The sequence below is a fragment of the Cervus elaphus genome, chromosome 12 (assembly GCF_910594005.1).
Source record: "Cervus elaphus chromosome 12, mCerEla1.1, whole genome shotgun sequence".
Lineage (NCBI taxonomy): Eukaryota > Metazoa > Chordata > Mammalia > Artiodactyla > Cervidae > Cervus > Cervus elaphus.
In genome coordinates this window covers 64,496,862-64,518,387 of record NC_057826.1, presented here as the reverse complement: position 1 = coordinate 64,518,387, position 21,526 = coordinate 64,496,862, and the positions used below count along the sequence as shown (strand labels likewise).

At 34.7% G+C, this 21,526-nt stretch overlaps 1 protein-coding gene across 1 annotated transcript in view; it reads left to right on the top strand.

Moving 5' to 3' along the window:
* The window catches only part of KNL1 (kinetochore scaffold 1), a 67,600-nt gene that overhangs the window by 21,786 nt on the left and 24,288 nt on the right, over positions 1–21,526 (top strand). Inside the window, 8 exon segments of the mRNA XM_043920332.1 lie at positions 4,334–4,386; positions 4,634–4,667; positions 6,496–6,533; positions 8,763–8,815; positions 9,739–14,835; positions 16,409–16,547; positions 16,944–17,011; positions 17,790–17,888. Of these exon segments, the coding sequence (XP_043776267.1) occupies positions 4,334–4,386; positions 4,634–4,667; positions 6,496–6,533; positions 8,763–8,815; positions 9,739–14,835; positions 16,409–16,547; positions 16,944–17,011; positions 17,790–17,888 (5,581 nt within the window).

Here is a 21,526-nt window from a genome sequence, read left to right as displayed (position 1 = left end):
GGTTTTTTTTTTTTTTTACATTTATAAAGTATATTATGCTTTGCTTTCTTTTAATCTTTGGTGTCTTTATGGATTGTATGCTTTTTCTTCATCATTGAATATGTTGGGTATTCCTGAGCCAGTTATTTTTAAGACATTTCTGTGGAGGAGGAGGGGATGTAGTGGTATTCCAGGGTAGCTATTTTTCTATAAATAGGCTCTCTTTTTAGCTATCATAAAGATAAACTGTCTATTTTTTTTTTTTAGATTAGCTAGTGTTTTTTTTTTTTAATTAATTAATTTATTTATTTTTTCAGTGGGTTTTGTCATACATTGACACGAGCCAGCAATAGATTTACACGTATTCCCCATCCCGATCCCCCCTCCCACCCCCCTCTCCACCCGACTCCTCTGGGTCTTCCCAGTGCACCAGGCCCGAGCACTTGTCTCATGCATCCCACCTGGGCTGGTGACCTGTTTCACCATAGATAATATACATGCTGTTCTTTCGCAACATCCCACCCTCATCTTCTCCCACAGAGTTCAAAAGTCTGTTCTGTACTTCTGTGTCTCTTTTTCTGTTTTGCATATAGGGTTGTCGTTACCATCTTTCTAAATTCCATATATATGTGTTAGTATGCTGTAATGTTCTTTATCTTTCTGGCTTACTTCACTCTGTATAAAACTGTCTGTTTTATTTTCTGTATAACTTAGACTGCTTTAACTTGGCCTATAGTGAGATGAGCTCCTAGATCAATTTAACCTTGTATTTAAACAGTTTTGGATGAGACTTGATTGTTTCATGTCCAGAAATCTAGGAAAGTCCTGGGCTTTAATCTGCATTGTTTCCCATTCTTCATTTGTTCCTCTGTCTCCTCCGAATTCTTTACCTTAACAAACCTTTAGGATCAGACAGATTAAAGAAATTCCGTTCTGCAGTTGCACATAAAACATGATTTTGCACTAGGATGCCCAGGCCCAGATTTTGCACTAGGATGCACTAGGATGCCAGTTGTGGGGCTGTTGGGAAAATGTTTTCTTCTTTTCCTTAGAGGAAGTAGATATTGGTAAGGGGTGAAGTGGGGAGTTCCCTCTTAGCAGACACTGTGTGACATCTTTCTGTTAACTGAGTAGTTCCAAACAGTAGGTGCCTTCTGAAATATAAATTTGTTGTTGTTGACTGATAGTAATTTTAATTGTTTTATTGCTCTTTTCTGTTCATCTTTTATCTGTAAGTCAATTAATGCCTTTCTGGATAAACATGTGTTGTCAATATTTTATATGTATTGAATTCCAAGGGTGGGGCATGGGAGAGACATTATAAGATTTGATATTACCGGGGAAGGCTAGCTATTGCCTGCCAGTAGGTTTCCCTTGGTGGTATATTCCTTGGTGAAGTTGCCACTATCTTCCTAGATCCTGCACTTGGTTTTGCAGACTCCGATTTTTTTTTCCCCTGTACCAAAACTGGGTGGATCTTTTAGAAATGGGCTTGTATTAAACAGATTCACTAGAGATTTGTTTATAAATAAGAATGCTACTACTAAATATGGGCTTCCCTGATAGATCAGATGGTATAGAATCTGCCTCCATTACAGGAGACCTGGGTTCAATCCCTGGTCAGGAATATCCCCTGGAGAAGGGAATGGCTACCCACTCCAGTATTCTTGCAGAGAATTCCGTGAATAGAGAAGCCTGGCAGGATACAGTCCATGGGACTGCAAAGAGTCGGACACGAGTGAGTGACTAACCATTTCTTCATTTCACTACTAAATATATCGTGAGAAACAAATCAAATGAACCAGAAGTGTTATATGAGTACATCAATACATTCCTCAAAGGCATTCTACCTAAGAAAGTAAATTATACTGTAAATATGGCTTGCTGATCATGGAATCTGAACTATTAGTTATGAATCTGAACTATTAGTTATGATTCAGAATGTTTAAAGGCACCAGGCTATGAAACCTAATGAATCTACCTCCACAGTAGATACATACACACCTATTATTGCATGTCTTAAAAGAGTCTATTTGTATACTCCCTGAATAACTGCAGCCTAGGTTTGATTTAATAACTCATTTTCTCCACTTTGTTTCAGACTGACTTTTCCTTCACATGTTGTTGCTGCTCTTGTTGTTGTTGTTTTGTTGGCTTGCAAGATCTTACTTAGTTCTCTGAGGAGAGATCTGACACGGGTAATTTCACTTAGCTGCGTGCTAAGTCACTTCAGTCGTGTCCAGCTTTTTGCAACCCTATGGACTGTAGGTCACCAGGCTCCCCTGTCCATGGGATTCTCCAGGCAAGAATACTGGAGTGGGTTGCCATGCCCTTCTCCAGAGGTTCTTTCTGACTCAGAGATTGAACCCTCATCTTTTAATGTCTCCTGAATTGGCAGGGGGGTTCTTTACCACTAGAACTGAATATTAATGTAAAAATAACTATTTTAAGTTTTCTGTTAAGCATTTGTACTGTGTTAGATATTTTTGTGTAAATTAACCTTTTTTCTTTTGAGTTACTTCCTTGGGATTATATTCCTCAAATTAGAATTCCCAGGTTTAAAAGAAGCAGCAATTACATAGTCATTACATTTTTGTTACTGGTTTTAGTAACATTAGTAATGTACCTATTTTTCCTCAGGCACTATAAAGATTATATTTTAACACTTAATTTTAGCTGACTTGATTGATTTTATTATCTTAGTTATTTTAATTTGGTTTTTATTTGTCAGTACTATTTTTTCTATACTTTGTTCATTTGTGCTTTTTTCTTCTCATTTTGAAATGTTTTATTTTTCATTTCCTTATCTACCTAGACAATATTAAAGAAAATATTTTAAAGTTTTTGTGTGATTGAACTTTTTAAATTTTGTTATTAAACCATGTGTCTTTCTTGGTTCATAAATAATTTTTGTAACATATTGTACCTTTGAAAGCTTTCCCTATATCATAGATACTATATAGGTTGAAAAAAATGAGAGAGCAAGGGATAATATAATTAAGATAAATTTACAGGAAAATGGAGGAAAGAACTGTTTTGCAATTTCAGTTAAGTGTCTCCATATGTTTGCTAAATATGCTTTATTTAGTAAATATGTTTTATACATTTACAACTTACTCTTTACCTACTTAATATGTGGTATTCCAAGATTTGGATCTTATATATAAAATAGATAACTAATAATAATGTGCTGTATAGCACAAGGAACTCTACTCAATACTCTATAATGGCCTATATGGGAAAAGAATCTTAAAAGAAAGAAGTAGGTATGTATATAGGTGTATATATATACTTGATTCACGTTGCTGTGCGCCTGACACTGACACAGCATTGGAAATCAACTGTACTTCAGTAAAAAATAAAAATTTGGGTCTTGAGGTGTCTAAATATGTTTCTGCATTTTCTTGTTTATATTTCTTTCATTTTTTTTCCTCTGACTTTTTACATGTAAATTGGGTTATTCATTGTAAGTTTTTATTGATAACTTTCCTTTTAGTGTATAATAGCAACCTGTTTAGTTCTAATACTTTTTTGCTATGAAACTTAATGTGTTGAATTACTTCATAGTTATCTTCACTTTTCTGTTGTTCATAGATAATTTTTTAGCTGTGGAATATTTTAATTTGTAACTTGCAGGTTGTAGACTGAGTTTAAAATTTTTAAAAATTTAGTCAATAGCCATTTTTAATAGGGTAGTTCAACCTGTTTACATTTGTTAAAATTAGTATGCCTATTCTCTATGTATTATTGGGTATATCTAACTTTATTGTTGCAGATTTTTGGTTTTGTTTTTTGATTTTTATTGGAATATAGTTGATTCACAATATTGAGGGTTTTGTTTTTAAACAAGAATGGGAATTGTAAACGCTTTTAGAGCAATTATTGAAATAAGAGTTTTTAGTAGTTTAATCTTTATAAATTTTTGGATGTTGCATTATCTCTGCATTCCTGGGATAAATCCAGTTTAATCATAAAAATAACTTTGCTAGAGTTAGTTTGCTAATATTTTGGGTTTTCTGCACTAATATTCATATATGAGATTGGCCTATAGATTTTGTTATGTGGTATTCTTACCTGGTTTTACTGCTGATGTTCTGTGAAGTTTTATAAATCAATCAGAAAGATTTATCTTACTTATCTCAAAACATATTGTAAATTAACATCATAGTGTTCTAATTAGAATTTGAAGATTTGGGGGAGTTCCCTGGTTGCCTAGGGATTAGGATTCCAGGCTGTCACTGCTGTGGCCTGAGTTCAACCCCTGGTGGGCGAACTGAGATCCCACAAGCCATGCAGTTCAGTCAAAAAAAAACAAAACTTGCAGATTTTCAGTAATCTTTATTTTCTTTTCTAGAATATTCCAGGCAGAGTCTCATATGAAAATAGTGAAAAAGTCAGAAATTTCAGGTAAATTTGTTCTGCAACCCCTACTAAGTCTGTTTTCTATATGATTATGCTGTGGTTATGTAACCAGATAACTGGTATAACTTAATATCTATCTTATTGCTTAAAAAGTGTAACTTGAGCTGTGAGGGGCCGAATGTAAGGTGCGGCATTAGTATTTTTTTATTGTTGTTAATGTCCTTATGTAATTTTTCTAATACTTTATTACTGTATTTTTGAAAAACTTTAATAACCTTTTCTATATTTATAGAAACAGAAGCAGGAGAAAATATCCTATTTATACAGTAAGTAAGAAAAATGTGATGCAAATTATACTTTAAATGTTGTTTATTCCTATTATTTAAAAGTGTTTTTAAAGTTAATATTCTTTTTGTTTTTTATTTTAATTCCCTTTTGTGTAATAGTTAGGATTAATTCTCAAAACATGTTATTAACATAATAATTTAATATACTGCTGTGGGTGTTCAGTATAGCTTATCCTCTTATGAGGGATGAAACATTCTACTTTCATATGTAAATCCTTAAAATACATCCGCTAGTGGAAAACAATAAATACCAGGTCTTCAGATTTTTTTCATTAAATGTTTTTCTTATTATAATATTATTTCAAAAATTAAATAGCCATAGAACTTGAACAGATGGAAAGATGTTTATCTTCCTCATTAGAGAACTATAACTTAGGCTATATTGAGATATAATGTTTACCTAATCAATTAAGAATCTAGGTAAAAAGTCACTCATTGCTAGTAGGTAAATATTATAGAGGGCTTCCCAGGTGGCACTACTGGTAAAGAATCTGCTTGCCAGTGCAGGAGACACAAAAGACTTGAGTTTGATCCCTGGGTCGGGAAGATCCTCTGGAGAATGAAATGCTACCCCACTTCAGTATTCTCACCTGTAGAATCCCTGTTGGATTACAGTCCATGGAGTCACAAAGAGTCAGACATGACTAAGCATCTGAGCATATACTGTAGAAGACAATTGGCAGTGTTATTCCAAATTTTAACTTCACATGCTCTTTGGCACAGAGATTTCATGTAAGATATGAAAGATTCTAAAGGTCTATCACTAAGAGGTTGGTTAAATAAATACCAGTTTTTCCATGTAATTGACTAGAGTTGAGCTGGAAGGAAAAGATTCTCTGTATATACTTATACAGAAAAATCTCTAGGCCATATTGCTCAGGCTTCTCACAGATAAACACTATTGATAATTTTGGATGTCCTTGCAGAAACTATATATATATATATATCTAACTACATGTTAATCTTTAGCTTTTAAAAAAAAAAAAAAGACAAAAATGGGATCACTTAATGTCTTGTAGCACTTTCCATGTTGTTACATATAGATCTACCTCAGTCTTTTATAATATGCTGTATGTCAGCACCAGTGTTTAGTCAGCTCCCCATTGATGGACATTTGGGTTGTTTCATTTTACTTATCTTTTTTTCCTAGAAAATGAGCTGCTTTAAAGGTCATTCTTTTCCCAAAAAAGGGAATTCCCTGATGTTCAGTGGTTAGGACTCCATGCTTCCACTGCAGGGGGCATGAGTTCAATCCTTGGTTGAGGAGCTAAGATCCTGCAAGCCACGAGGCACAGCCAAAAAAATTAAGAAAAAAAAAGGAAAGAAAAAGCAAGCGCATATGTTAAGCATATTTTTATGGTGTTCTTGATATTTAAATTTCTGAAAAAAATTAATGGTAAGTTCTTTAATTGCCTTGTAATTTTTTTGCCAGATTAGCTGTGCTCAGTTGCTAAGTCATGTCCAATTCTTTGCGTCCCTGTGGACTATAGCGTGCCAGGCTTCTGTGTCCATTAGAGTTTTGAGGCAAGAATAATGAAGTGGGTTGCTATTTCCTTCTTCAGGGGATCTTCCTGACCCAGGGATCAAACCCACATCTCCAGGGGCATCTCCTGCATTGGCAGGCGTATTCTTTACCACTGATCTACCTGGGAAGCCCACTTGTTAGAAGAGTCTTTTTTAAAAGATGTCTTTGAAGTTTTCTGCCAGTCATCCTATGAAAACATTTCACCTTCCCTCCTCTTTCAGCTGTTGGGATTCTTGGTAATTGTCTGGAGTATAGATTTTTTAATTACTTATTAATTTTTAGGAATAAGAATCCAGAAGATAACTACTGTGAGATAACTGGTGAGTATGATCAGAATACTTTTCTTCTTATCATGTGTTTTTCTCTTCGTCTAGATTCCTTAAAAAGTAATATTTAAGAGTACCATGAACAAAAAATGTAGAGGAAGTATTCATCTTTACACAAGCTCTTTAATTTAGAATTTAACAAACTTACTAATATTTCTCTCAAACCTGCTACTCCTCATTTCTATGTTGAACTCCCACTCAGTCACTCACTCAAGTCAGGAATTCAGTCGTTTTTTAACTTTTCCTTCTTTCCATATATCCTTTTGGACCTATCCTCTTTCAGTTCTGTCTTTGAAGTATCTTGCCTATCTGTTACTTATTCTCTGTACCTTCTGCCAGTATTTGAATTCAAATCCTCACTTGAATTCTTTCTTGGACTATTGTATTTAGTTTCTTATCCTTCTAATTCATTCTGTGTATATTTTGAAATCTTATTGTATTACTGCCCATCCTAAAATTGTTCAAAAGACACTATTTTGCTTACAGGATAAAACCCATACTCCTTAGCATAAACTTAGAAAGCCTTTTATAATTTCACTTGTCTTTTTCTCCAACTTTATCTCCAGCCCTTTACAGGCATATTTTGCTCTGGCCCATAAATAACTACTTGCATTTTCCCATGTGGTCTTTTTTCTGACTGTGTCCATTTGTAAATGCTATTTCCTTTACCTAAAGAGATCTTCCTAATCCAATTTGTCTAACAGTCTTCTCATCTTTCACTTAACTTAGCTTTTCCCTTAGCTTAACTTAAGTGCCATTCAAAGTAGCCAGTCCACAAACTGTTACAGTCCATGATAAGAAAGGAACTTGCACTATGGTAGTAAGCTACTGTTTAGTTAGTGACTTTTTTTCTTAGTAAAGCTTTACTGATGAGAGGAATTTTACAGTGGCTGCAAGCTCCTTATATTAAATTAATTTATATTAAGCAGTTCACAGACTGACACCATACATTAAGTGGTACTGGCTTAAATTGAGCCTTCTCTATCAAAACCAAGCAGTTAGTTACTCTGATGTGTGCTCTCAAAATAACCCTTTTTATTTTTCAGTCTACTGTAGAATTTATCATATTGTATTTTAGGTATTTCTTTTTGGCTCTTTTATTAATCTAGAAATTCTTTGAGTCCAGAAACTTTGTCTTGTTTTTTTGTGCTTTGGCATATAGTTGAGTTTTGAGGCACATATATGTTCTGAATCAATATTTGTTAAATAAATGACAAGAATGCAAGCTTGATATGTAAATAAGGTTTTAATAAAAAGCACATAATTACTTCATTTTATTCAGTCAGTGTTGCCATAAACTATTGAAAATACTCTAAAGATTTGTCTTCAACGTAAGTATTTTTAGATATATTTCTTATTTTATTATAGCATCTTCAATCACTTCCTTGTTTCCAATTTGTCCTGCAAAACTTTATATTTCAGTTCTAAAGTGTCTTGAATCTAATCTCTTGTTTCTGTTCTTACTGTTGCCCCAACACAAGTTCAACTCTACAGTGTTACATCTGAACTATTAGAGTAGCTTCTTCGTTGGTTCATCTTCTCTTGAATCTATTTTCTTCCCTTGAATTATTTTTATAAATGTACATCTCATCTGGGAACATCTAGATTCCTTAGCATAAAATAAGAGATGCTCAAAAAAAAAAAAAAGAGATGCTCAAAATCTTACCCTAACAGGGACTTCCGTGGTGCTCCAGGGGCTAAGACTCCATGTTCCCAATGCAGGAGGCCCAGGTTTGATCGCTAGTCAGGAAATCAGGTCCCGCATGCTGCAACAAAGATCATGTGTGCCATAACTAAGACCCAGTGGAGCCAAATAAATACATTTTTTTTAAATAAAAATCTTACCCTAACATTTCAGTCTTAGCAGTTGGTACTCTTTAGTGTGTAACGTCTACTATCCAGGAAATAAAAATGGAGACGTGAAGGAGGAAAAAAATTAATCCATACTTTCCATCTTTAGAATCCCACCCTTAAAAATTTCTACCATGTTCTAAAAATATTTCAGTATGCAGAGAATACAGTAATCACTGGTCTGTCTGTTTCTAAAGTGGGACAATTTGAAGGTATCAGTAAAATTTAATACCTAAGTCTTTAGGAAGGACTTAGTAACTGAAACAACTTTAGTAAATACTTGTAACTGATGAAACTCCTACAAATAGAAAAATTAGGCTCTTGGTGATAAATACTTTTGTCATGACTATAGTTTTTCTTTTTACTCAATAGGAATGAACACATTGCTTTGTGCTCCCATTCAGACCCAGATGCCCCAGAGAGAGGTATGAGTTCATTCAAATGCCTTCATATTTTAATTTTGTTTGATAGTTGAAACTTTTAAAACACAAAAAATTTAATGTTAATGACATGATTTAGAAATTACTTACCAGAATGGACCAACACAGACTGGAAAAGCTACCTACCTTTCCAGTTAACTTGCTGTTCAGTCGCTAAGTCGCATCCAACACTTTGCAACCCCATGAACTGCAGCACACCAGGCTTCCCTGTCCTTCACTATCTCCCAGTTAACTAAGTATAGTTAAATCACTTCCAGTTTAAATAATACAGAAATATGTTAATTATATCAGGAATTCTCAAACTTTATGAGGCATATGGATAATCTCAGAATTTGGTTAAAATATAGATTCTTATCCCCTAGGTCTGGGATAGGTCCTGAACTTCTCTATACTTCTCTCCCGGGTGATAGTAATGCACTGGTCCACAGACCATATTTTGAGTAGCAAAGTTAGACCATGTCTTTACAAGTAAAACCACTGCATTCAAAGAGAACTCAACCCCCAAGAACTTAGAGTGTACTATAATTTAGCCATCAGGCACTTACTCCTTCTAAGTTTTTTTTTTACTTAGAATGAGAATGACCTATCTAATGTAATTTTCACTTCAGTTACATTTGGTATTGTCAGTCTTTTCATTTTTTAGTCATTCTAGATGGTGTATAATTAACCTTATAATTAATGGTTAATTATAATTAACCTTCAAAAACTGCAAGTATTCATAGACTTTAGAAAAAAAATTAATAATAAATTACATGCTACTCACCACACCATTGATTCACACAAACCAATGTATCATGAAACCATCATTTAGGATTGCTTGTATAATCTTTCTGTATAGTACATGTTATAAAATACCCTTTCAGAAGTTTGCACTTTATCTGATCTCTTATATTTTGCTTTTGCTGTAGATTTCAATTACAGAATACAGCCATGAAAGGAAACATGCAAATGACCAAACAGTCATCTTTTCAGATGAAAACCAGATGGACCTGACAGCAAGTCACACTGTGATGATTTCCAAAGGCCATTTAGATTGTACCAAAAGTGAAAAGTCCACCAAGATAGATACTACATCATTTCTGGCTAACTTAAAGCTCCACACTGAAGATTCAAGAATGAAGAAAGAATTACATTTTTCCGTAGATCAAAACACTTCTTCAGAAAAGAAGATAAATTTCAATGACTTCATTAAAAGATTGAAAATAGGAAAATCAAATGCTTCTCCTTTTACAGGACCTGATAAAGAAAATTCTGAGATGCCTATTCATTCCAAAGAAGCAAATAAGACCACTTCTGTCCATCAAATGCATGTATCTCTTGGTGTAGATGAAAATACCAGTAATATGACTAGACTCCTTAGAGAACAAGATGATGGAATGAATTTTACCCAGTGTCATACAACCAATATTCAGACTTTTGTTCCCACATCCAATGAGGCCAGCTTAAGGGAATTTAAAGGTGATGATATTACAGTTTATGGCAATGACTTCATGGACTTGACAATTAGCCACACTGTACAGAAGTTACCTTCAGCAGATAATCTGTCTGAAATAGAAAATCAAACTCAGGATGTTATGATGGATGTTTCAACATGTTATGAAACTAAAGCACTAGAACAGAAGACAGTCTTTAACGATAAACCGAATGACGCTTTCCAAGACCTTTCCTTAAATCCTGAAGGTAACATACATATGATCAGAAGTCATATTACAGGGACAGAAATTCAAACAGTCACACAGGCTACCAACCAGGATATCAGGCCATTGGCCATGATCCCAGAATCTAAATGTTCTGGTCCAACTATTCAAGATGATAAGACATTTTTCTATTCTAGTTGTAATGATGCCATGGAACTGACCAAGTGTCACTCAAGTATGAGAGAGGAGAAGAGTTTGGTAAAGCATGACAGTAATTATTCTAAAATGTATCCCAATCCAGATGGCAATTCTCTTCTCAGAGAAAAAACTGTTTATTCAGGAGAAGATAGCATGGACATTACCAAGAGTCACACAGTTAAAATAGATAATCAAATTTTTAAACAAGTTCAGACAAATGTACAGAAAGCAACTGCACCAGTATCTGAAAAAGAAATGATGATCCAAAATCACATAATTGTGTCAGAGAATTGGGACATAAATGTAAATTGTCGTTCCGTTCCTCTTCTATCTAAGGAAAGATTACAGCAGAGCCCGGAAAATCCTTTATTTATTTCATTGACTGACAAAAGGACTGAAATCTTCATAGATGAAAATATGGATTTGACTAAAAGTCACACAGTTAATTTAGGAAGTCAGTTTCCTCTTGCATCTTGCAATCTAACATCTGAGAATACCAGTAAATCTCACTGTCACAGCAAAAGCCTTTCAAATGAATGGGAAAAAATGACCAAAGATCATATTGACCTATCCCAACAACAAAACATAATATCTAAGAACATCCCAGCTAATACCTGGGACAAAGAAAAAAGTCAAGTTTTGAAGATTTCACCCTATCTTGATAAAGATTCTCCTCAGTCACCTGATATTAACCAGGACATAGCAACAAAACATAATATAGTATACTTTTGTGAAGATCTTCACAAACAGGTACCACTGGGAAATAACAGAAATACAATTTCATGTGAGCAAGCTTTGTTTCCTACTACAAAGCCATTATTTTCATCAAGAGGACAGCCTGCCATCAGAAATCATAATGTTGTTAACAGTCAAACAGTAAAATCTGTACTAGGCCAGAATTCTAAACTGCCTGAGCCACTAAGGAAAAGTTTAGGTAATCCCATTCCTGACTGTTCTGACAAGACAGTTATTTGTTCAGAGAAGGAAGAAAATATGGATCTAACCAAGAGTCACACTGTTATTACTAGATTTGGTCCTTCTGAAGTACTAGAACTAAGTAAGACTAATTTAGAAAACACTAACAGCCAGTTATCAACAGTAAACAGACAGAAAGCTCTGAAAGTTGAAAAATGTAATGGAAGTCCTATAGAAAAAATGGGAGTGTTTATTTCTAATGGTATCATGGATGTGTTGGAGGACAAAAATGTGCAGAAATCCGGAATTCTGAATGAAAAACAAGATGTCAAAATTTGTGGAAGAAAAAGTCTTGGCAGACTAAAAGTTGATAAGACTGTTGTATTTTCAGAGGGAAATGAGAATGATATGGATATCACCAAGAGTTGTACAGTGGAAATAAGTCATAGACCTTTACTAGATGAACATGATTCTCATTTGGTGCCTTTGGCAGGAAATTCTAACACTGTTTTGTATGCATGTGGGCAAGATGACATGGAGGTCACCAGAAGTCACACAACTGCTATAGAATGTAAAACTGTCTCACCAGATAAAACAACTACTAGGCCTGTGGACAAAACTGTAATGTTTGTAGATGATCATGATGAACTAGAAATGACAAAGTCCCATACTGTTTTCATTGACTGCCAAGCAAAGGAGAGAACTGTGCTTCCAGACAGACCGAACTTTGAACTATCCAAAATAAAAAGCCTAGAAAAATCAAAAGTGACCCCTACTTCTACTGAGGAGAGTGTTTTTTCCCCGCAAAATGTTGAAAGGGATCATTCAGTCGCAAAAGTCAGCCAGCTAACACTACCAGGGAAATGGTCTAATCATGGTCCTTTAGAGAAAGCTGAAGCATTTATAGCTGATGATAACATGGAAGTGTCTAAATCAACCATTTGGAAAAATGACAGAAATGTACAAAAGCCTGTATTTCTGAATGAACCTCTGTCATGCAAAAATCAGAGAAGGAAAAGCCTTAGACTAAAAAATGACACGACCATTGCATTTTCAAAGAATGATAAAAATGATATGGATGTCATCCAGTGTTGTACAGTGGAAATAAATAACAAAAGTGTCCTGGAAGATAAAGAGGACTCCCATTTGGTGCCTTTGGAAGGAACTTCTAATACTGTTTTGTATACATGTGGACAGGATGACATGGAGATCACCAGAAGTCATACAACTGCCTTAGAATATAAACCTCTCTCACCAGATAAAATAACCACTAGGACTGTAGACAAAACTGTTATGTTTGTAGATAATCACAGTGATCTGGAAGTTACTAAGTCCCACACTGTTTTCATTGATTGTCAAGCCACGGAGAAAATACTTCAAGAGTGCTCTGCATTTGGAATAGCAAAAGAAAAAACCTTGGGTGTTTCTTTTCCACAGGATGGTAATTCTATTCAAGAAGTCACTAAAAAACAAGCACTGGCTGTAGAAAACAAAATCATTCTTCACAGTGAGCAAAAGCATAATGTGATACCCTTTGTTCCTACTAATACATTGTCTGGCAGTCAAGGTGAGACAGATGTCAAATTCCATAGCACTTCTGTGGATGAAGAAGTCATGAAAGTTGTAGGCCAGGCCTATACATTGGAAAAAGCCAAAATTGAAAGCTGTCAGTTAAATAGTACAGATAGAAGAAATGTGGATTTTACAAGCAGAACTGCAACTGCTGTTTGTGGATCTGGTGATAATTATTCCTGTTTACCTAATGTTACTTCGTTTTTTGGTAATTTGGAGAAGAATGTCATGTCCTTATGTGATAAAGATGAAGATTTAAAAGCCAGTCATTGCCCAGTGCAAAATGATCTTCCTTATGCAAGCAGTTCAGCCAGTGATGATGACTTGAAATCTGAGGGACTGCCTCTTTCTGCTCCTTGCTTGTTAGAGAAGGAGAAAGTTGTTCAAACCAATACCCAAGGACAGTTACATTGTGTCCCCAAAATGCTAAAAGATCAAGATCTGATTAAGGAGCCCCCAAATCTAATATCAAATGAAACTTTAGTATATGGTGAAGATTTGGGGGAGATGACTAAACTTAACTTAAAGCCAGTGTCTTTTAAACTTCCAAGGGATCAAGTGGAGCCCTCTGTTGATAAGGCAGAACACAATTTAAAGAAGACTTTTGTTGATGATGTTTGTGTTGCTTCTCAGCATCATCTATTAACCCAACTACCTCCATTACCTCAACAAGGACAGAATATTGTCAATAAAGATGAAGCAATATTGCCTAAAGCTGGAAATAATTTAAATATTGTTGGAGGAAATTCCTCTGAACCCACATGTGAAAACAATTCCACAATGCTCTATAATGGGAAACAGTTTACTGCGGCCTGTAAAAAAGAACCAAAGAAAAATATTCAAACAGCTGAATGTAATACAGCTATAGATTTCCACAGTAACTCAGCCTTGACTAAGCAAGTTATTCAGACTCTTATCAATCCTCGAGAAGCATCAGATCCTGTAATTGCATCCAGTGTTGCAACTTGTAGTGTCAAACCAAATCTGAATAACTTAAATGGAAAAACTGAAGAATTTTTAGATTTCCAACCAGTTCGTTTACCACCTTCTCCAGAACAGTTACTTAAATTAGTAAATAAGGCACACAGTGATATGAGTATAGTGCAAGCTACAGAAATACATAATGTTAACATAGTGTCTAGCAATATTAAAGATGATAGAGATGAAGAAAATAAAGTTCCACATAATGGAGCTGAAACCACCTCTGTACCATTAATGACAACTGTAAAAGATAAAATGAGGAGATGTTCTTTGGGAATATTTTTGCCCAGATTGCCAAACAAAAGAAATTGTAGTGTCACTGGTATTGATGATCTGAAGCAGGTTCCAGCAGACACAACTGATTTAAATCACTTAGAAACTCAGCCGGTTTCCAGTAAGGATTCAGGCATTGGAATTGTTACAACTAAACTGAACTTAAGTCCATCTCAATATATAAATGAGGAAAATCTCCCTATATGTCCTGGTGAGATTAATTCCTCAGACTCTATCAGCATAGATACTGAGGAAAAGGCTTCGACTGAGACATACCAAAAAGAGACTTCACCCTCTGAAAATAAAATGGAAGAAACCTGCAATAGCCAAAAAAGAACCTGGGTACAAGAAGGTGATGATGATATTCAGAATGAGAAAAAAATCAGAAAGAATGAAATTGGGTTTAGTGATACTGCCCAATATCAGGAGGTAAGCCCTGTCTTGAACTAAGAAATGTTCTTGATTTGTCTTTTTTTAAATTATGAGTATTCTTGAATTTTAATTTTAGTGTTAGGTAAGCAGGAATTGATTATTTCCAGTTATAGGCCTGGAGAAATATTCCTGTATAAAATCTTAAAGAAATTAACTGACTAGCAGGTAGACTTAAACACAATGACAAACGGTCACAAAAAATGAAATGGGAAGTAGAAAAAATTAATATTGATTGTGTAATTATACATATTCTGTCACTTCTAGGGACTTACCTGGCAGTCCATTGGTTAAGACTTCACCTTCCAATGCAAAGGATGCAGGTTCAATCCCTGGCCTGGGAGCTGGGATCCCATATACCTTGCGACCAGAAAACCAAAACATAAAACAGAAACAATATTCTAACAAATTCAATAAAGACTTTAAAAATGGCCCACATAAAAAAAATTTTTTTTAATAAATAAATATTCTGTCACTTCTAGTGATTTGTCATTGTGACTTTGCATATAAAAATCTCTAGGCAGGGTACATGGAGTTTGATAAGTCATCTTTAATGTTAAAATGTTTGGAGGGTAAAAAGATTTATTATGCAGATTGCATAAAGAAAAGATGGACTGAATTTTCTTGACTAATGAAAATAAGTAGAAGCTGAGAGTCCATTTCTTTCGAGGATGGGAGAATGCCTAGATCAAACCCAGTACCTCAAGGTGAAGTAAGATTTTGTGTTTATTTAAAAACACTGATTTGGATAACTTGGGGAGAATACAGGCTTCCCTGGTAGCTCAGCTGGTAAAGAATCCTGCTTGCAATGCAGCAGACCCCTATTTGATTCCTGAGTCAGGATTCCCTGGAGGAGGGATAGGCTACCCACTCCAGTATTCATGGGCTTGTAATTTAAACTGAGTGGAGAAATAAAGATTAGAAAGTATCATAAATTCATAGAAACAAAGTTTAAATTCTGTTAAGAAGTTTGTAAGTAAGCTTAGAAGATGATTTCAGTTAGATGAAAATGGCAGATAGAAGATGGTTTCAGATAGATGAAAATGACACTTAAGTCTGTAAAGTAAAATAGTTAAAATGGTAAAACCAGGACCATGTGACTTATTTGACTTCAACCAAAGGAGTCTTGGTCATCTGGGGAAGGAAATACTAAAGCCTAGAAATAATTTTTTTCTCTGTACTCTAGATAGGGCCTATCTTGTATAGTCAGTATCCTCTCCTGTTTTATACAGTGTGGTAGCCCTGACCCTCATGTCTAGTAGATGAATAACTGGATAGGTCAACATTTGGTAGTTCATGGGATCTGGTTATAACCTGGATACCGCTGAGAAACAGTTTTCTTATATAGTATAATGCATGATGTTATTCCATTATATTTTTAAATAAAATTACTTTGAACTCTAAAAGCCTACTAAACTGCTTGTTACTTATTCTAATTCTTTACTAAAGTATTTTATATGATTACAGATAAATTTAATGTTAGAAGTATTTCTCTTAGCACTCAGCATTTAGTCATTATAATTAATAGTGTCATAACTTTACTTTTATGATGTTCCTTTATTGATGATTTCAGATTTCTGATCTCCATGCTGAAGGAGATATGGATAAAAATGCTAACAGTGTATTGATAAAAAGCCTGAGCAGAACCCCATCTAGTTGTAGCAGTTCTCTGGATTCAATCAAGGCTGATGGGACCTCTCTGGACTTAAGCAGTAAGATTTTAATGAAGGCTAAATAAGATAAATCATCTGTTACTTGACTAATAATACATGTATTTCAGTTCAGGAGATATTTGAAATTTGTATAAGCTTTTTGGGAGTTATAAATAGTTGATAAGTAAAATAATATTTAGCTTATTTTTAATTCTTAGTTGTTTTAATAAATTGAGAAGTGTTATATTACAAGAGTGATTTTGTTAAGAAGCTTAAAATTAGTAGAAAAACATATATGGAGCCTTAAAACTAATATACTTTACCCTACAAATGACTGTCTTCCCAGAAGGATCCTAGGAGATAGCTTCAAGAGCATGAACCACATGAACCTGAACAATAATTAAAATTAAGTTTACAATTTAACTTGTTCATCACTTGAATTTGCTTTACTTTTAGCACACCTTGGTAGTCAAATAGAATCCCAGTTTCTCAGAGATACCGTTTGTGAAGAGAGCTTGAAGGAGGTATGAAAGTATTTCTCTTTTTTTAAAAAATAATTTTATTTATTTATTATTTTGGCTGTGCTGGGTCATCTTTGCTTTGTGCAGGCTCTTTTCCAGTTTTGGCAAGCAGGGGCTACTCTCTGGCTGTGCACGGGCTTCTCATTACGGCAGTCTCTCTTGTTGAGGAGCACAGGCTCGAGGATGCACAGGCTTCAGTAGTTGTGGCTTGTGCGCTTAGTTGCTTCGCAGCATGAGGGGCTGTCTCGGATCTGGGATAGAACCTGTGTCTCCTGCATTAGTAGGAGGATTCTTTACCACTGAGCCACCAGGGAAGTCCCTATTTCTCAAATGCAACTGATTTTCTCATTTTGTTTTCTCTTGTTTAATTTTTTTGAATTATGAAATATTTCAAATATACAGAAGACTAGTTTTCATTTTTTTTGTTAAGGACAGGATATGGCAATTATGTGGAGTAGAATCACAATTGGAAGGCCTACATTTTGTTGTTTTTCCCCCAATTTTACTATTACTGAATAAACTTAAGAAATAATATTAGATGAAATCTGCTTGTGTATAGGCTACATCAGAATAATATTTACACAAATATGCAAAGTACTTTAAGCTATATAGAAACAAAGGAGGTGGTTCTAGTCAAAATTGCTCGTACAAACTTTGAGCAGTGGTCAAAGTTTGAGCAATGGTCAAGTTTTACCTTGAATGGTCATCCTTTATTGATGATTTTTTTCTTTTTTTTTCTTTTTTCTTTTTCTTTTCTTTTTCTTCTTTTTTCTTTCCTCAGAAACTCAAAGATGGAAGAATAACAATAAAGGAGTTCTTTATACTTCTTCAGGTCCACATTCTGATACAGAAACCCCGACAGAGCAATCTTCCAGCCAAAGTAAGTACAATTCCTTGGCAAGATAGTCATCTCAGTTAAAATATATTGTAATTGTTTACTAAACTGTATCAAAGCAAGTGTTTATTAAAAAACAAAAAAAGAATCTAAGGAAGCAAATTTTCCTACAGAAAATTTTGCTTTAGAAGGTACATTTGGGGTTAGCATAAAAATTGATTTTTAAAAATATGAATTTTGAAAAGGTGGAGGTTTTTTTTTTCCTTTCTTGCCATCTGTTTTGTTTTTTATACTTTTTCCTGAACATATGCTTTCCCCCATTATTATAAAAACCCAAGTATAGCAGAGGTTTTAATAAACATTTTTCAATATAAAAAATATTTAAAATCATAGAATACTTAAATAATGCAACCAAGAAACTTAGTTTAAAAGATTAATAGAAAACTCATATCATTTACATATAAAATTACATAGTTTTTTTTTAACTTAAGTCTGTTGAACATTTACAAAAATTAGGTATGCCCTTGATCACAAAGAAAAACTTGAGAAATTAAAAATGGAGATTTCCTGGACATCATCTGATCTTAATCCGATAAAATTAGAACTATTAAAAACACAAACATCTTGGAAATTAAGAAACACATTTCTAGATAATTCATATCAGAGGAAAGCAAAACTATTTAGAAAGCAAAGGAGAACAATCTATGGGATATACAACAAAACATACACTTAGCAGGAAATTAAAAGCCTCAGATACCATTGTTATAGAAGAGAATCTAAAAATAAAGGACTATTTAATACTTTAAGAAATTGGAAAATGAACAATAAAATGACATCTGTAAAAAAGATAGGAAGACAATTCAGGTAAATAGTAAATTAATAAAATAGAAAACAAAAACTAGTAGAAAAGATAACAGATCTAAAAATTGGTACTTTGGGGGAATTCCCTGGTAGTCCAGTGGTTAGGACTCTGTGTGCTCTCTGCCAAGGGTTAGGGTTCCATCTCTTGTCAGAAAGCTAAAATGAAGCATTTAGTGCTTCATTTATTAGTGCAATGCAGCTAATAAAATAAAAACTGGTACTTTGAAAAGACAATTTAAAAAACTCTTGAAGAGCTTAATTAAGTCAAAGGAAGGCTTCTCCCTGTGGTCCATTGTATAAGAATCCCCCTTGCAATGTAATGGACACCGGTTCAATCCCTGGTCTGGGAAGATCCCATGTGCCTCAGGGCAACAGAGCCCCTGTGATGCAACTACTCTGTGATGTACTACTCTAGCCAGTGCTCTAGAGTCCATGAACCAGAACTGCTGAGCCCATGTGCTACAACTACTGAAGCCCATTAACCTTGAGCCCATGCTTCCCAACAAGAGAAGGAAGCCACTGCAATGAGAAGTCCATTCTCGACAACTAGAGAAAGCCTGTGTGCAGCAGCAAAAACACAACTCAGCCAAAAATAAATCTAAAAAAAGGGGGGGAGAGAGAAAGCTAAAATACATATGATTGAGAAAGACGCATCCACAGATTAAAGGAAAGATTAAAAGAATTTTTTTAATCCTTCAACTGTGATGACAACTTTTAAGACCTAGATGATTTTTTTAGAAAAATACAAATTACCAAAATTAACCCAAGAACTGAATAACTCTCATTAACTACCATTGAATATTTATTTTGGCTATACCACCTGACTTGCAGGATCTTAGTTCCCTGACCAGGGATTGAACTCATACCCTTTGCCATGAAAGTGAGGAGTCCTAACCACTGGACCACCAGGAAATTCCCACCATTGGAATTTTTAGTTTGCAGTTTACCATTAAAATTGTCACTAGGACCAGATGACTTCTAACTTTTAAAGAATAGACCCACACATTTATGACAAAGATACCCCTGTAGAATAGTGGCCTTTCCTATAAATGGTGTTGAATCAGTTGGCTATCTACAGGAAAAAAATGAACTTTGATCCATACTTCACATTATATATTAAAAAAAAATCAATCCTATACAACACCAAAGCACAAATGCCAAAATTAAAAATTGGACTTCATCAAAATTTAAAAATTGTGTGCTGCAAATGATACCATCAAGAAAGGGCATACACAACCCACAGAACAGGAGAAAACATTTGCAAATCACACATCTTAGCCATGTATCCAGAATATTTAAAGAACTCTTACAACTCAAAAAAATAACCCAACTGGGGACTTCCCTGGTGGTCCAGTGACTAAGGCTCAGCACTCCCAACTCAGGGGGCCTGGGTTAAATTCCTTTTCAGGGAACTAAAACCCATGTGCTGCAACTAAGACCCAGTGTAGCCAAATAAATAAAAATAATTTAAAAAAAAAAGATAACCCTATTAAAAAATATCAAAGGATCAAAATAGACATTTCCAAAGAAGATATGCAAATGGAAAAACAGTGATAAAGGAAGTACAAATTAAAATAAGTTACCACTTCACACCCACTAGGATGCCTATAGCTGAAAAGACAAAATAACAAGTGCTGGCAAGGATGTGAAGAGGCTGGAATTTTCATACATTGCTGGTAGATGTGTAAAATGGTGTAGCCACTTTGGAAGAGCTGGATATTTCCTCAAAAAGTTAAACAGAACTTTTATATGATCCACCAATTTCAATTCTAGATATTTACCTAAGATAATTGAATATGTACCTCTGCACAAAAACTGATACATGAACATTATTCATAATAGCCAAAAAGTGAACTGATTAGTGGTTACTTGAGGCTAAGATAGGGGTGGAGGAGAAAGGAATGACAGCTAATGGTTACAGGGTTTCTTTTAGAGGAATGAAAGTGCTCTAAAATTAGCTGGTGATGATGTTGCACAACCTTGTGAATATATTTTAAAAATCATTTAATCGCATACTTAGTGAATTATATAGTGTGTAAATTGAATCTCAATAAAGCTGTTTAGAAAGAAATCAATTACAGGAGGATTTTATATCTAAAGGTGAAAAGTAAATCAAAGAAAGGAGAAAGATACTCAAGCATCTTTTGGGTCCCCAACCTCATTATTCTCATCACCATAATAGTGTCCCTTCCCTATAGAATCCCCTCGCCTCAGCTGCAGATGGGAAATAGAAAGGTGTCTAGGTATGTATCTAGAGTCTTGGGAAATGCAGAAACAGTGCCAGGGGCCAGAGAAAGCAAAGGGGAAGTGTAGGAACAGAAAGGTTGCTGGCAGGGTAGAAGAGTGGAGGATATCTAGGAAGCTAATCTTTGAGGGATGAATCAAGGGAATATTAGTATGAATTAGTATGACTCTTCCCCTTTGGTCTCAGGCTTTGTAGAGGTCAGGAAAGGCAGTGTTAGGGAAATATATCTGGGAAAGAACCATCAAGAGGGTAGGACAAATCAACTATACTTCAGTAAAATTTAAAAAAAAAAAGATGATAAGAAGAGTTCATGCTATCTCAGGAAAGAAATTTAAAAATCCCAAAGTAGGGACTTCCCTGGCAGTCCAGTATTTAAGACTTCATGCTTCCAGTGCAGGAGGCAGAAGTTCCATCTCTGGTTGGGGAACTAAGACCACACACCTGCTGTGTGGTGCAACGAAAAGAAGTATTTAAAAAAAAATCCCAAAGTAGGGAAGGGCCAAAGAAATGGGTATTGTATGGGCTGTGGAAAAGGAGGTTCACAACTATGGGCATCTGTTACAGGATTTAGATGACC